Raw genomic sequence first — 18,137 nt, 5'->3', positions numbered from 1 at the left:
TATACAGAACTCTCCACCCAACTGCTGCAAAATATACTTTTTTTTCTAGCGCACATGGAACATTCTCTAGAATAGACCACATATTAGGTCATAAAACAAACCTTTGCAGAGTCCAAAACATCGAAATATTACAAAGCATCTTCTCAGACCACAAGGCAATAAAACTAGAGATCAATCACAGAAAAACTAGGGAAAAGAAATCAAATACTTGGAAAATGAACAACACCCTCCTGAAAAAAGACTGGGTTATAGAAGACATCAAGGAGGGAATAAGGAAATTCATAGAAAGCAACGAGAATGAAAATACTTCTTATCAAAACCTCTGGGACACAGCAAAAGCAGTGCTCAGAGGCCAATTTATATCAATAAACGCACACATACAAAAGGACGAAAGAGCCGAAATCAGAGAACTGTCCCTACAACTTGAACAAATAGAAAGTGAGCAACAAAAGAATCCATCAGGCACCAGAAGAAAACAAAACATAAAAATTAGAGCTGAACTAAATGAATTAGAGAACAGAAAAACAATTGAAAGAATTAACAAAGCCAAAAGCTGGTTCTTTGAAAAAATTAACAAAATTGATAAACCATTGGCTACACTGACTAAAGAAATACAGGAAAGGAAACAAATAACCCGAATAAGAATTGAAAAGGACCACATCACAACGGAACCAAATGAAATTAAAAGAATCATTTCAGATTATTATGAAAAATTGTACTCTAACAAATTTGAAAACCTAGAAGAAATGGATGAATTCTTGGAACAATACTACCTACCTAAACTAACACATTCAGAAGTAGAACAACTAAATAGACCCATAACAAAAAAAGAGATTGAAACGGTAATCAAAAAACTCCCAACAAAAAAAAGCCCTGGCCCAGACAGCTTCACTGCAGAGTTCTACCAAACTTTCAGAGAAGAGTTAACACCACTACTACTAAAGGTATTCCAAAGCATAGAAAATGAAGGAATACTACCCAACTCATTCTATGAAGCCACCATCTCCCTGATACCAAAACCAGGTAAAGACATTACAAAAAAAGAAAATTATAGACCTATATCCCTCATGAACATTGATGCAAAAATGCTCAACAAAATTCTAGCCAAGAGAATGCAACAACACATCAAAATAATAATTCACCCTGATCAAGTGGGATTTATACCAGGTATGCCAGGCTGGTTTAATATCAGAAAAACCATTAATGTAATCCATCACATAAATAAAACAAAAGACAAAAACCACATGATCTTATCAATTGATGCAGAAAAGGCATTTGACAAAGTCCAACACCCATTCATGATAAAAACTCTTACCAAAATATGAATTGAAGGAAAATTCCTCAACATAATAAAGGGCATCTATGCAAAGCCAACAGCCAATATCACCCTAAATGGAGAGAACCTGAAAGCGTTTCCCTTGAGAATGGGTACCAGACAAGGATGCCCTTCATCACCGCTCTTTTTCAACATCGTGTTGGAAGTCTTAGCCAGGGCAATTAGGCTAGACAAAGAAATAAAAGGTATCCGGATTGGCAAGGAAGAAGTAAAGTTATCACTATTTGCAGATGACATGATTATATACACAGAAAACCCTAAGGAATCCTCCAGAAAACTACTGAAACTAATAGAAGAGTTTGGCAGAGTCTCAGGTTATAAAATAAACATACAAAAATCACTTGGATTCCTCTACACCAACAAAAAGAACACCGAAGAGGAAATCACCAAATCAATACCATTCACAGTAGCCCCCAAGAAGATAAGATACTTAGGAATAAATCTTACCAAGGATGTAAAAGACCTATACAAAGAAAACTACAAAGCTCTACTACAAGAAATTCAAAAGGACATACTTAAGTGGAAAAACATACCCTGCTCATGGATAGGAAGACTTAACATAGTAAAAATGTCTATTCGACCAAAAGCCATCTATACATTTAACGCACTTCCGATCCCAATTCCAATGTCATATTTTAAGGGGAGAGAGAAACAAATCACCAATTTCATATGGAAGGGAAAGAAGCCCCGGATAAACAAAGCACTACTGAAAAAGAAGAAGAAAGTGGGAGGCCTCACCTTACCTGACTTCAGAACCTATTATACAGCCACAGTAGTCAAAACAGCCTGGTATTGGTACAACAACAGACACATAGACCAATGGAACAGAATTGAGAACCCAGACATAGATCCATCCACGTATGAGCAGCTGATATTTGACAAAGGACCACTGTCAATTAACTGGGGAAAAGATAGCCTTTTTAACAAATGGTGCTGGCATAACTGGATATCCATTTGCAAAAAAATGAAACAGGACCCATACCTCACACCATGCACAAAAACTAACTCCAAGTGGATCAAAGACCTAAACATAAAGACTAAAACGATAAAGATCATGGAAGAAAAAACTGGGACAACCCTAGGAGCCCTAATACAAGGTATAAAAAGAATACAAAACATTACCAAAAATGATGAAGAGAAACCCGATAACTGGGAGCTCCTAAAAATCAAACACCTATGCTCATCTAAAGACTTCTCCAAAAGAGTAAAAAGACCACCTACAGATTGGGAAAGAATTTTCAGCTATGACATCTCCGACCAGCGCCTGATCTCTAAAATCTACATGATTCTGTCAAAACTCAACCACAAAAAGACAAACAACCCAATCAAGAAGTGGGCAAAGGATATGAACACACATTTCACTAAAGAAGATATTCAGGCAGCCAACAGATACATGAGAAAATGCTCTCGATCATTAGCCATTAGAGAAATGCAAATTAAAACTACGATGAGAATCCATCTCACACCAGCAAGGCTGGCATTAATCCAAAAAACACAAAATAATAAATGTCGGAGAGGCTGCGGAGAGATTGGAACTCTCATACACTGCTGATGGGAATGTAAAATGGTACAACCACTTTGGAAATGTATCTGGCGTTATCTTAAACAGTTAGAAATAGAACTACCATACAACCCAGAAATCCCACTCCTAGGAATATACCCTAGAGATACAAGAGCCTTCATACAAACAGATATATGCACACCCGTGTTTATTGCAGCTCTGTTTACAATAGCAAAAAGTTGGAAGCAACCAAGGTGTCCATCAACGGATGAATGGGTAAATAAATTGTGGTATATTCACACAATGGAATACTACGCATCGATAAAGAACAGTGACAAATCTCTGAAACATTTCATAACATGGAGGAACCTGGAAGGCATTATGCTGAGTGAAATTAGTCAGAGGCAAAAGGACAAATATTGTATAAGACCACTATTATAAGATCTTGAGAAATAGTAAACCTGAGAAGAACACATACTTTTGTGGTTACGAGGGGGGGAGGGAGGGAGGGTGGGAGAGGGTTTTTTATTGATTAATCAGTAGATAAGAACTGCTTTAGGTGAAGGGAAAGACAACACTCAATACATGGAAGGTCAGCTCAATTGGACTGGACCAAAAGCAAAGAAGTTTCCGGGATAAAATGAATGCTTCAAAGGTCAGCGGAGCAAGCGCGGGGGTCTGGGGAACATGGTTTGTGGGGACTTCTAAGTCAATTGGCAAAATAATTCTATTATGAAATCATTCTGCATCCCACTTTGAAATATGGTGTCTGGGGTCTTAAATGCTAACAAGCGGCCATCTAAGATGCAGCAATTGGTCTCAACCCACCTGGAGCAAAGGAAAATGAAGAACACCAAGGCCACACGACAACTAAGAGCCCAAGAGACAGAAAGGGCAACATGAGCCAGAGACCTACATCATCCTGAGACCAGAAGAACTAGTTGGTGCCCGGCCACAATCGATGACTGCCCTGACAGGGAGCACAGCAGAGGACCCCTGAGGGAGCAGGAGATCAGTGGGATACAGACCCCAAATTCTCATAAAAAGACCAAACTTCATGGTCTGACTGAGACTGGAGGAATCCCGGCGGCCATGCTCCCCAGACCTTCTGTCGGCACAGGACAGGAACCATCCCCGAAGACAACTCATCAGACATGAAAGGGACTGGTCAGCGGGTGGGAGAGAGACGCTGATGAAGAGTGAGCTAATTATATCAGGTGGACACTTGAGATTGTGTTGGCAACTCTTGTCTGGAGGGGGGATGGGAGGATAGAGAGAGAGGGAAGCCGGCAAAATTGTCAAGAAAGGAGAGACTGAAAGGGCTGACTCAAGAGGGGGAGAGCAAGTGGGAGTAGGGAGTGAGATGTATGTAAACTTATATGTGACAGACTGGTTGAATTTGTAAACGTTCACTTGAAGCTTAATAAAAGTTATTTAAAAAAAAAAGTTAAAAAAAAAAAAAGAATTGTGACGGGGAATTTGAAAAGAGCTCAAAGATTGGTTACATATTAAATATGTCTCCTAAAAAAAAAAAAAAGGTTTACACACAAAAAGAAAAATCTTTGATGGTTACGAGGGTGGGGGAGTGGGGACAGAAAAACATTCAGTAGGCAATAGATCAGTGGTAACTATGGTGAAGGTTAAGACAGTATACAATATTGAGAAAGCCAGTGTAACCTGTACAACGCAAGGTCATCGGAGCTCCGTGGACACATAAAAACTCCATGAGGGACCAAATTGCTGGGCTGAGTGCTGTGGGGACCATGGTCTCAGGGAACATCTAGCTCAACTGGCATAACATAGTTTATAAAGAAAATGTTCTACATTCTACTTTACTGAGTAGCATCTGGGGTTTAAAAGCCTGTGAGCAGCCATCTAGGATACTCTACTGGTCTCACCCCTTCAGGAGCAAGGAAGAATGAAGAAAACTTAAGATACAGGGGAAAGATTAGTCCAAAGAACTAATGGACCACATCTACCACGGCCTCCCCAGACTGAGTCCAGTACAACTAGATGGTGACCAGCTACCCAATGACTACTCTGACAGTGATCACAGTAAAGGGTTCTGGACAGAGGTGGAGAAAAATGTAGAATAAATTCTAACTCAAAAAGAAAGGCCAGACTTGCTGGCCTGACAGAGACTCGAGAAACCCTGAGAGTATGGCCCCTGGATACCCTTTCAGCTCAGTAATGAGGTCACTTCTGAGGTTCATCCTTCAGCCAAAGATTGAACAGGCTGATAGAACAAAACAAGACTAAAGGGGTGCACCAGCCCTGGGGCAGGGACTGGAAGGCATGAGTGAACAGGACAGCTGGTAATAGAGAACCCCAGGTTGAGAAAGGAAAATGTTGACATGTCGTGGGGTTGTTAACCAATGTCATACAACAATGTATGTACTAGCTGTTTGATGAGAAACTAGTTTGTTCTGTAAACTTTCATCTAAAGTACAATAAAAAATAAATTAACTAAATTAAATACCTATTTAACAGTATACTAAAAAAAAAATAACACGGGTTTAAGAGCTACCTGTAATTTTTCAAATAGTATTGGAAAACGACATAGAATTTCTATATTACAGGAATGGGAAAGACCTTTCTAAACAAGACATGAAATTCCAAACCAGATAGAAAATATTAACATATTTGACATTATACAAAATATATACAAGGCAGAAAAAATACATATATGTTGAGTCTCACTTTTACAAAATGAATTACATATATAATGAATATATGTAATATACAAAGCAACAAGTTAGATAGAGGAAAACTATCCAGTGGATAATAAATAAAGCTTCTACATATATAATTCAGAGCATAAGACATGCTATAGGACAATAAACATATGCAAAGATGCTAAATCAAAATTAGTACGAGAAATACAAATCCAAAAATAAAATTTAGATAAAATCAATGATATGGAAAAAAATGCAAAGCATAGCAATAATAATGAGTGATTACATCAGAATCGAGGTAGACAGATGAGATGGATGGTGGCAGGTTTAAGGAAAACAACAAAAGGATGGAGAAGGACACAAAATCCACAACAAGTGGAAGCTATGGGCCTTGGGCCGGAGGAGCAGGAAGGAGAAGCACTTTCCAGGATACATGTGGCTGCAGGGCAGGACAGCCACTGGCAAGATCTAGAGCCAGATGTGGAAGAACTCAGCCACTAACAGTCTCAGCTGCCAGAGACAAGGCTGACGGAATGAGTATCCAGACGTCAGTGTCCTCCTATACTCCAAATCTCTCACTGAGGTATTTTAATGATGAAACCATCCAGAAGGCAAAGGGCCATGTAGACCCCTCACAATCACAGAGCAGACATGAAAGGACAGATAAGACAAACTAGGGGGAAGGCAGAAACTCCAAGCATAATGGAAAAATGAGAAATTGCTTATCTTTCCTCACTGATGGTGGGGTTAAATTGGTTTAGATTTTATATCATGCAAGTTAGTACTTTGTATCAAAAATTTTTAAATGATGATCATTTTGACCAATAAGCAGCTTCTTAGAATATGTCCTACAAAAATAATTATGCATATAAAGAAGGATATATACAAGACACTTTTTTGAATAATGATTTTCAAGATTCAGCAATAGCCCCATATGTCCATTAATAGACTCTTTTAAAATTGATGACATATCCACCCTGTGAAGTATACTCTATTTCCCATGTAGTGAACTAGAAAGACGCTCAATATAGGTAACTAAGTTAAAAAAAAAAGAAAAAAAAGCATCTTGTTGGACAATACTTTATTTTTCGATTTAAAAGGAATTTTGAATTGTACAAATCTGTTTTTCCTACCAATAATGTTAGAACTTTATATATTTTCTGAACTCAGTGTCAGACACAGAAAACATGTGTTTATAAAATAATGATCAGACAAAACTGTATTAAATGTGAATTTCAATACATCTAATTTTGTTTAAGTCTTATTTACTAATCAATCCCTAGGAAAAAAAAATGGTCTTGTTCATTCTGTCTCTCCAAACTGTATCCTTTAAACACACTTAAGAAAGCAGAACAGATAGCTCAACATTAGAAAATCAATCAATGTAATCTATCACATAAATAGAAGAAAAGGATTACATGATCCTCTCAATCCAAGTAGAAAAGGCATTTGATAAAGTCCAACAGCCACTCCTAATAAAAAACATCAGTAAAATAGGAATAGAAGGGAAATTTCTCAACATAGTAAAGGGCATCCATAAAAAACCAATAGCCAACATCATTCTTAACTGAGGAAAATTGAAATCATTCCCCCGAGAATGAGAACAAGGATGCCCTTTATCACCACTCCTATTTAACATTGTACTGCAAGTCCCAGCTAGAGCAATAAGATGAGAAAGAGAAAAAAGGGCATCCAACTTGAAAAGGAAGAAGTAAAACTATCCCTACTCACAGATGATATGATCCTATACAGAAAGAACCCCAAAGAAAACTACTGGAACTAATAGAGAGATACAATAGAGTAGCAGGATACAAATTCAACATACAAAAATCAGTTCCATTCCTATACACCAACGAAGAGAACTTCAAAAAGGAAAACATCAATACTTATAGTAACCCTAAAAAGATAAAACACTTAGGAATAAATCTAATAGGAACATAAAAGACCTATGCAAAGAAAACTACAAAACACTACTGTAAGAAACCAAAAAAGATCTACATAAATGGAAAAACATACTGTGCTCATGGATAGGAATACTCAACATTGTGAAAATGTCAATCCTACCTGAAGTGATCTATGGATGTAACACAATCCTAATCCAAATACCAACAGCATTCTTTAATGAGATGGAAAAACTAATCACCAACTTTATATGGAAAGGAAAGAGGCCGTGGATAAGCAAAGCATTATTGAAGAAAAAGGACAAAGTAGGAAGCCTTACACTACCTAATCTGAAAACCTACCATACAGCCATGGTAGTCAAAACAGCCTGGTACTGTTGCCAGGGTCTCTATGCCTTTAATTAAATAAGGTTCTTGCCTCTCACTGGTCAAGAATGAACAGGTAAGGCACAGGGAGTGTTCCACTCGAGGAAAGCTTTATTAAAAAAGGCTTGCAAATGGAGACAAGGGGGGCCTAGGCAATGCTTACCCCCATCTCGCAGAACAAAGGACTTGCACTGGTTTTTAAAAAATTCTTGGCCGGCGGTGGGGGGAAGATTCATGTTTATTCAGAGGCATAGGCGGGGTTTTCCAGCCAGTGGTCTGTTTTGGGTGGGGATAGGTTAACTAAAGTGTGCACACAGCAGCTTTTTAAGAGGCTTCTGGGATCTATAGCAGGACTTATTATGGGGTGTCACAGCTGCACAGTCACCTGTTCCCTGAGTTTGATTCCTCAGCTGCTGCTGCAGCCCCTCACTGCCCCTGGTGGAAGGTCACACAGTGGTCACAGGTGGATGTTTCACGCACGTCCCTGGGGCTGGTTTCATCCAGCTATTTCTGAAAGACAACTTCAAGGAAGTTTCTGGGTCTTTTTCTGATACCCTGCCCCAGTGTTCTGGGGAATGGCTTTGTTTCCGTGCCCTGGCCCATTTCCTGTTACTTTGTTACCTTAATTTGTTTCTATGAATTGCAGATTTGAGGGGCTCCTCTGTTCCCTGTCTTAGTCCTGCTACAACAACAGCCACACAGACCAATGTAACAGAATTGAGAACCCAAAGGTAAATCCATCTGCCCTAAGGCCAGCTGATCTATTGGTGCCATCACGTTCAGAGCAAAGGAGAATGAAAAAAAACAAAGTCACAAGAAAAATATCAGTACAAAGAACTAATGGACTAATGAAATAGTCTCCACCAGCTTGAGCCCACAAGAACTAGATGGTGCTTGAGTACCACCACTGACCGCTCTGACAGAGATTACAGTAGAGGGTTCCAGGCAGATCATGAGAAAAATGTAGAACAAAATTCAAATTCACACATACACACACACAAAAAGACCAGACTTTGTGGCCCAACAGAAACTGGAGGATCCCTGAGAATATGGCCCCAGACACCCTGCTAACTCAGAACTGAAACCACTCCCATAGTCCACCTTTCAGCCAAAGATTAGACACGCCTATAAAACTAACAATAACACAGGCGAGGAATATGCTTCTTAGTTCATTCAAGTACATGGGACTTAGTGGGCAACACCTACCCAAAAGCAAAGAAGAGAAGGCAGGAAGGGACATGAAACCTGGACTAATAAGCAGGGGGAATCCAGCTGTAAAGGCAAAGAGGGAGAGTGCAGGCACATTGTGGGCATTGCAACCAATGTCACAAAACAAGTTGTGTATACATTTTGGGATGAGAAACTGATTTGTGTTGTAAATGTTCACCTAAAACACAATTAAAGAAGAGGAAAAAATAATAGAGAGCATGTTCAGACAAAGCAAAATTAAGAGAATTTGATACTAGAGCCCCTCAGATGGAAGGTGTAAGAAGTAAGAAGGAATAGAAAACAAAGGAAGTGATAAATATGTGGTAAAAAGTAAAACAATACTTATAAAAGCAGTAATACATCTCTTAAGGGTTTATTTTAAAAGGAGAGATATAAAAACAGCTAACAGCATAATTTTTTTTTTTTTTTAACAGCATATAAATTGGGGAAGGGGATTGGAGTTTAAGTGTTTTAAGGTTGTAACATTACCCTGGAGTAGGAGCCCATTGTTGTGTCGGTTGTTGCAGCCACTGTGTCAATCCATCTCGTTGAAGGTCTTCCTCTTTTTCACTGACCTTCTACTTTACAAAGCATGATGTCCTTCTCCAGGGACTGGTCCCTCCTGACAACATGGCCAAAGTATGTGAGATGTAGTCTTGAAATCCCTGCTTCTAAGTGGCATTCTGGTCGTAATTCTTCCAAGACAGATTTGTTCATTCTTTTGGCAGTCCATGGTGTATTCAATGTTCTTCGCCAACACCACCACTCAAAGACATCAATTCTTCTTAGCTCTTCCTTATTCATTGTTCAGCTTTCACATGCATATAAGGTATTTGAAAACACTGTGGCTTGGGTCAGGTGCACCTTAGTCTTCGAGGTTAATATCTTTGCTTTTTAACACTTTCAAGAGGACTTTTGCAGCAAATTTGCCCAATGCAATGCGTCATTTGATTTCTAGACTGCTGCTTCCATGAGTGTTGATTGTGGATCCAAGTAAAATAAAATCCTTGACAACTTCAATCTTTTCTCCGTTTATCATGATGTTGCTTATTGGCCCAGTTGTGAAGATTTTTGTTTTCTTTATGTTGAGGTATAATCTATACTGAAGGCTGTGGTCTTTGATCTTCATCAGTAAGTGTTTCAAGTCTTCTTCACTTTCAGCAAGCAAGGTTGTGTCATCTGCAAAATCTAACATTGCAGACTGAAAAATATATATATATATATATATGTGCTATTTCCAGCAGAAGGCTAGAGTAAGTTTGAAGTTAAAAAAAACTGGAGAAAATACATTCTATACAAAGCCTAACCCAAAACAAATTGGTTCATTAGACAAATCAAACAGATCAGGCTCCCTCTCAGCCCCCTCAGGACAGTCCTCAGATTAGGCTTCCTCTCAGCCCTGCAGAACTCTTCTTGGCCTTGCATGCTCCCTCTTGGCCATGCAGACCTCTCTGCCTTTGGCCTCCCCAGCACCTGCCTCTTCCCTGCTAACTGGCACAGCTCATAACCAGTACAGAACATTGCTCAACTCTGTTAGCTGTGCTCCCAGTAGCAGCTTTCTGCCATCACCACCAGCTCTGCCAAAGGGTCCCTTCTGGGCTTGTTGCCACTGATTGTGTCATAGGCCTCATCTCAGGCCTCTTACTCTCTTCAGTGTTACAAGCCCTTCACTGATATTACAGCTCTTTTAGAAGATTTCTAGTCTCCGCTTTCTCTGCTTCTGCTCTCTTCTTGTCTCTAAAAACTTCTCTGTGGTTGGCTGCTTATATAAGCAAACTCCTTGTCAATTTCAGGACAAGCCCTTCCCAACAGCATCATAGATGATCAATCCCTTTGGTGGACTGCAAATCACCAAATCTGCAGAGTAAACTGACTGAGGTTCATACAATAGGCAAATTAACAAGGCAGACCGCAGCCCAAGGCTAGACAGAAAGCATCAAACCATCAACTTGTTTCGAGGTTACTAAGAAAATGTCAATAAATCTGGACAAAAGTAACAAACCCTCTGGGGTCAAAAACAACCTTGGAGCTCCACCTCCCACCCCGCCACACAAATTGCATCTTCAAAGAACTGGGGCAATTGTTAACTCTTCAGGGTTTAGGGGAAAAATTCTCCCAACTTGTTTTTCGAAAAAACCAAGGCAAAAAGCCAAATAAAGGAACACATTTCACCACAAAACCATAGTGGAGATTATTTCACAATCCCCTCTATATAATTGAAGAACAAATAGATAACAATTAATAAGATTTGAACAGCACAACACTAATACTAAGAAACCCTAATGGACATATAAAAAGCACTACACCCAACAATGGTGGAACATGTAGGACATTTACAAAAATTGATCATGCAAGGGGTTATAAAATACATTTTAGAAGATTGTAATCTCTGCCCACGATGTTTGAATCTAGAGCTCAATTAAAAGGGTAAATAAAAATGTCTCATTTGACTGTAGATTAAGAATTATTATTCTAAATAACACATGGGTCAAAATAAAAATTCCAAATAACAAAACCTAAAGGGTACTGCTTAAACAACACTTAAAGGAAAATTTAGAGGCCTAAATGTATATATAAAATTTTTTTAAATTATAAAATCAATAACTTAAACATCCTTTTTCAAAAAAAAAAAAAAAAAGGAAACGTAACAACAGATGGAAACCAAGGGAGGTAGAAGAAACAAAATATACAACAGGAAGCTCAACAGAGCCAGACAATCATTCTGTGAAAAGATGAATAATATCAATACACCTCTGCTGAGAATGACCAGGAAATAAGAGAGAAGACACAAATAAGAATTACTAGCAATGAAAAAAGGGACATTACTAGAGCTGCTGGAGAATTAAACAGATAATAACAGGATACACAATGAACCTGGGATATGTTTATTGATTCTGGAATACATAGAAATTCATACCACCAGGAAACGTGTACAAAAATACGCATAGTATTATTATTTGCAATTGCTAAAAATTGAATACAACATATTTATTCATCAATAATGACTGCATAAATAGATACATTTTTTTTTAATTGCCTTAGAGTCAATTCTGACTCATAGCGACCCTATAGGGCAAAGTAGACTTGTCCCATAGGGTTTCCAAGGAGCACCTGGTGGATTCAAACTGCCAGCCTTTTGGTTAGCAGCCATAGCTCTTAGCCACTATGCCGCCAGGGTTTCCAATAAACATATAGTCAGGTAATTAAATTGTATAAAGCAAAGAAAGTGAATACACTCATGAGGCTTGCAACAATGTGAGCAAATTTTGTAAAGGGAATAATGAGCATTAATAGAAGCGACTCACAAAATAATATGCAGAATATTATCTATTCATGTAAAACCAAAATCAATTGGTATTTTTAGGTATGCAGTAAATCTATAACAAATAAAGAAGAAAATCATTTCTATAAAATTCAGGAAACTGCTGGTCCTCTCTTTAAAATGCTCTTTTATCTCTTTTCATGGCAAATTATTTTTTCTGAGATCATTTCTGAGAGATGAGTTTCCCTCCTAGAAGCTTCATGGCTTCTTGATGCTCTTATGAACTGGGATCTCATGTCTATAGAGCTCTCTCCACCACTAGGAAATAGATACCTTGAGGTGCTTTGTTCACTACTGTACCCCTCATGAACTGAAGGTATTCGAAAGGGGTTAGATAAATAATAGAATGATTCAAGAGTCTAGAATTGTTTGCATTTTCAAAACACTTTGATCAGATGAGTAATATTTATATAAATCAAAATATACTTGGGTAAACAATCTGCGAGAAAAGGATGACATAAATTTTGTTCAAGATGGTTTTGCAGTTCAATGCAATATTTAGGGTAAAACAAAAACAAAACTTAGAGCTGTTTCAACAGAAGAGTGAACAAGTCCAGAAATACTGCTCAATCTTTCAACAGGTCCCTGGTGAGCTCCTACTGTGTCAGGTTCTACACTGCTTTCTCAGTGCACCATGATAAAACAATGTACATACTATGGACAGAGTCATGAGCAAGACCACCAAACATCCAGTCATACCTCAGAGGAAGGTGGGAGGGATTAACAGTTATCTAGACCCTTCAAGGGGCTAGGCCTTGGGTTGGGTATCTCCTATGTATTAAACTCAGTATTCAAAGCCTCTCAGTGACATTTATACTATTTATGTAAATGTTGTTGTTGTTGTGTGCTGTGGAGTCGATTCTGTGAATAGCAATTCTATATGACAGAGTAGATTTGCCCTGTAGGGTTTTCTAGGCTGCAGTCTTTACAGAAGCAGATTACCAGGTCTTTTCTTCCACAAGGCCACTGGTGGGTTTGAACCTCTGCTTTTTTGGTTAGAAGCCCAGTGCTTTACCATTGTGCCACCAAGGATTCTTCTATATGTATACAGTACTAATTTAATGATAAAGTAACCAAGACAGCGGTGAGTTAAAATAATCTGATTATGCGAATTGCTTTGTAATAGATTTAGGACTTAGCCTCAGGCGTCTCTGACTCTGCAATCACACAGTACTTCATGACTTGAAGGCAAACAAGTTGGGAAGAGACTCTAAGAGTGTAGAATGGTACAGAGGAGCAAAGGGAACTAACACATCTGATCAGGGAGTATGAGCTGTCTATGCATATTACTCCACTTGATTAGGAAGTTTTGCTTTCTTATTCTTAGAATGATATAAGGGGAACCCTGTGTGCTTATGGAAACTCACAAATGTTTCCCGACCTTTAGATTTTCAGTGGAAAGCACAGGTCTAGAACCCAAGACTGACTGTTTTTAAATTCAATCCCCTCTTACTTATTCCATCAATTGCAAAGTCACCCAGCCTAGTGGTAACTTCAAACTCAAGAGTTTAGTTTTTCTTAGAAAGACACATTTCTGAAATAATATAATAATATGTGACTTATTAATAATATCAATAATGTAATAATAAGGATAACTAACATGGTTAGGAACCCTGGTGGCACAGTGGTTAAAGCACTCAGTTGCTAAGCAAAGGGTCAGCAGTTCAAACTCACCAGCCCTCAGCCTGAGAAGATGTGGCCATCTGCTTCCGTAAAGATTTACCCAAACAAAGATTTACAGCCTTGGAAATCCTACGGCGTCATTAGGAATCAGAATCGACTCGACGGCAATGGGTTTGGCTTTTCGTTTCTTGTCTTAACATGGTTTAATTAGTTTTTCACCTATAGTGTACCTTTGGGCAGCTTTACTCCTTCGATTTCTTTAATCTGACTGATCTCTAAAATTAAGTTTTACCTGTCTGTAGACAAAATTGTGTTACTTTTCTGTAGTTATTTTTTTAGTCTGACTTGGTGGGATTATTTCCAAATTCAGACACATTCCTTTCATACACTGCAGAAAGAATCATCAGTTGAAGAAGCAGAAGTACTTAGCTCAGGTTTAATAAAAGGAAAGTGCCTACCAGCTGATTGAAAATGTAGTAAATCTGGAAACTCCGGAGTTCCACTTCTTGATAGTAAATAAGGCAAGTTCAGGGTTCTGTGCCATGTATACTAACTTAATAGGTTTGGAACCCAAAACACCTTGCCACACATTAACGTGAAAAGATATATTTCTTTCCCAATTTCTAGCAACCCAGAAACACCAGACTCAAATTATTTTGTTTATGAATATAATAATGATTTGATGCTACTGGTAGATTTGCAGCAGTAAATCTGGACGTGTACATGAGGTTCGTGAGAGGAAGTAAGAACAGCGACGGATGTAAAACCATTGTGTTATTTGTTCCACTTTCAGGATGAAAAGGCTGCAATTAAGATTTCCTAAATCTCCACCCTCTCCAAATATTTTAGTTAAAGCCTAATGAATCTAAATATGCAACTACATTTATTTATAGCTTTATGACTTGTGAAATCAGATCAACCTATTAACACTCTTGAAATTTAATGTGGATTGATACTTGATCTGGATAGTTTTAATGGCCAAATAGTATTGAAAACATTGGTGTGCACTTTATGAATCTCATTTACACTTGAACTAAAAACAAACAAACAAAATGTGTTCAGATGAACTTACTGAAGTTACAACTGCAGACACAAGAATGCAGTGACTGGCACAAGTGAACTGTGATTTGAAAGCTTTTGTAAACTGAGGGAACATCCAGTTTCCCTCCAGGTTTCTGCTAAGATATGAAATCTTCACAGTGATCTACTTTCAGGGTTAAAAGCTTTGACTCCCCAAATTTCATACTAAAATGGTCAATGAAGTTGGGATGGAAGATAAGATACAGGGTACTGTCTATGATCTGTCTTATGTCAACGATTGCATTAGAGACAATGGGACTCTGAGAAACTTAAATATAAGAGATAATTCAGGATAAAGCAGGGTGGAGGAGAAATACCACATGCATGGCAGGGAGGGAAGATCTGGGACAACTTAGTGTTGGGGCCCAGGAACCAGAGAATAGAATGAGATGAGAGATAGGGAATGGAGGAAAGAAGGAAGGAGAACAGGGAGATGGTCATTCTTAGGTTTTCACATTTCCAACTTTTCTCACTCTCATCCCTAATGGCATCATGCTTCTCAGAGCCTCTGTGACATCTTTGTTCCGGAGGCTGTAAATGAGGGGGTTCAGCACGGGGGTGATGATGGTGTAAAAAGCAGACACCATCATGTCCTGCTCAGCTGTGTGGTAGGATCTGGGGAGCATGTAGGTATAGATGGAAGCACCAAAAAAGAGCAGCACCACCACCATGTGAGAGGAGCAGGTGGCGAGGGCCTTCTTGCGGCCCTCAACTGAATTCATCCTGTGGATGAGGTGCAGGATGAACCCATATGAGGTGGAGATGATGGAGACAGGGACGAGGAGCATAAGAACACAGCACAAATACATGAGTGTCTTATATAGGAAAATACTAGAGCAGGAGAGCTTCAGCAGGGCTGGAGCTTCACAGAAGAAGTTCATAATTTTTCTAGAATGACAAAAGGGGAAACTCATGGTAACAGGGGTAAGCAACAAACCATCAACTGTTCCCAGGAACCAGCAGCCAGTCACAAGGATCCAGCAGACTCTCTGGTTCATGAGCAGCGGGTAATGGAGAGGTCTGCAAATGGCAGCATATCGGTCATAGGCCATGGCAGCCAGCAGGAAAAACTCAGCTCCAGCGAGGGTCAGATAGAAGAACATCTGGACCCCACAACCTAAGGGGGAAATTGTATTATCTCCCATAACCTGGTCCATGAGCATCTTGGGGATGGTCACACATATGTACATGAGGTCCATGAGAGAGAGTTGGCTAATGAAGAAATACATGGGGGTGTGAAGGCAGGACTCCCTGTGGATTAGGAGGATGAGAAGGGCATTTCCAGTTAGGGCCATCAAGAACAAGACGAAGGACAGACTGTAGAGGAGGACTGCATGCTTTGTTGAAACAAAGAGCCCCACCAGGATGAAATCAGTGCTTGAAGTTTGATTTACTGAGCGCATGGTCCAGCTTCCAGTTTTCACCTGGGGAAGAAAATAAGGGTCATTGTTTCTAAATGTTCCCTGTATATGTTACTGTCCTAACCTTTGTGCAGTAGGGCATGTGCTTTTAGCTATTTTTACAAAGTGAGATTGAACCAATATAGAATGATGACATCAAATGCCAGTGAAGCCACACCAAGAAATGATGAGAAGCAGGGTCAGGAATCAAATACACCTGGGAGGGTGGACCCCTTGTGAGCTGTATAAAGATAAAGCATTTAAACTCTTTAAATCTTATTTAGTTCTCCTAAAATTGAGAATTTTACAGGACTCACTTCATGGGAAGTTATAAAGATTAAATGAAACAATGCACATTAAGTTTGTAACACAATGTGAGTGTTAGACAATTCACTAAAGCTCCCACTCTACTTTTAGATACAGTGGCTTTCAGTAATAGTAGTCGTAGCTGATGCTAATCTCTTATTAATATCATTAATAGTACTCACATCATCATTGAAATTTTCTGAAAAGTTGGAGGTCCTTTGAAATCTCCTCAAATACCATCTAGCCATCATATCTCTCTATTAACACCCTTACCCTCACTGACATATTTCATTTGTATTCGACTCTTCCTCACATGATTGAGCTCAGTAAACAGCAGCACTCTGCATCAGGAGCGGGGGGGTGAGCCCAGGTGCTGGGGAAGAGCAGCTCAGGGCTGCAGGGGGCAGGCCAGGAGAGCAACAGTGTGCTGGCTGGTCCCTTTCATAATGGAAAAAGGGATTAATTTGGCAAATGAAAATATAATCCTCTTTCTCAATGTCACAGAACAGAAACTGTAAATGCTGTAAATAATAAGTAGTTAATTGGAAAATGAATTAAGTTGTTATTTGTTTTCCCTTTGCAGATACTATTTATCCCCCAGAACAGTGCTTAATACGTTAGACATTTTGTACACACTGGTAGAAGGAAGTTCAAAGGGCTGGATGGAGCAGTTGAGTCATAAAACACACAAAGCTGCAGCCCTACACCCCAGCCTAGGGGTCCCTCCAGGTCTCCATCTCTATTTATTTAGAAAACTAGCAAAATTCCCCACTCTATAAATTTGAAGCTTAGCTCAGCAACTGCCTTGCCTGAATATTTTAATTTTCCAGTTGAAATGCTTGAGTCACACCTCTCTCTTTAGCAGAGAGAATTAAGTCCTCAGGTATGGAAAAGTCAGGAACACAATGACCAGACCTAGCCCACCTCAGTGTTCTTATATCCACTATTAATGCTCAGAGTTGCTATACCCTCAATTAATGTGCAGAGGAAAATACATGTAAAACTAAGACACAGAGAAAGATGAATAAAATATATTGCACCCAATTAAAAAAAAAAAAAAAGGCTGGGACTCCAGGAAATCTGCAGAGTAACATAAGAAATCAAACAAGAATCAGATTATCTGCTCCTTATTTTGAAAGTTTGTAAAGGCCTGAAGAGATACAATAAAAAGCCACATTCCAGGCAGAGAGAGGAGTACAAGGCATGGAGAGCTCATACCTTTTTTGCCTTAATGGACGGTAGATATGAACCAAACTGGCCAAGTGAAGTGATCAGCTGCTCTCTGCCAATCAAGGAGAGGCTGCCCTGGTTTGAATTCAGGGAACAACATAGGGAAGTTATATCATCAGTATAATCACAGTAGGGAATTAGGATAAGCTACTGCCCTCAAGTCCTTTGGCACTGTTGAACAAGTGTAA

General features: G+C 39.1%; 1 protein-coding gene across 1 annotated transcript; it reads right to left on the bottom strand.

Annotated features, from left to right (window-relative positions):
- Nucleotides 1–15,456: 15,456 nt before the first annotated feature.
- Nucleotides 15,457–16,416, bottom strand: LOC126068090 (olfactory receptor 2T3-like). The gene has a single exon (XM_049870469.1). It carries the CDS (start codon nt 16,414–16,416, stop codon nt 15,457–15,459), a length of 960 nt encoding a protein of 319 aa, XP_049726426.1.
- Between the last annotated feature and the right edge of the window lie 1,721 nt (nt 16,417–18,137).

Source organism: Elephas maximus, chromosome 2 (assembly GCF_024166365.1).
Source record: "Elephas maximus indicus isolate mEleMax1 chromosome 2, mEleMax1 primary haplotype, whole genome shotgun sequence".
Classification (NCBI taxonomy): Eukaryota; Metazoa; Chordata; class Mammalia; order Proboscidea; family Elephantidae; genus Elephas; species Elephas maximus.
The sequence above is the reverse complement of the archived record's forward strand: the minus strand, read 5'-3'. Positions and strand labels throughout refer to the sequence as shown.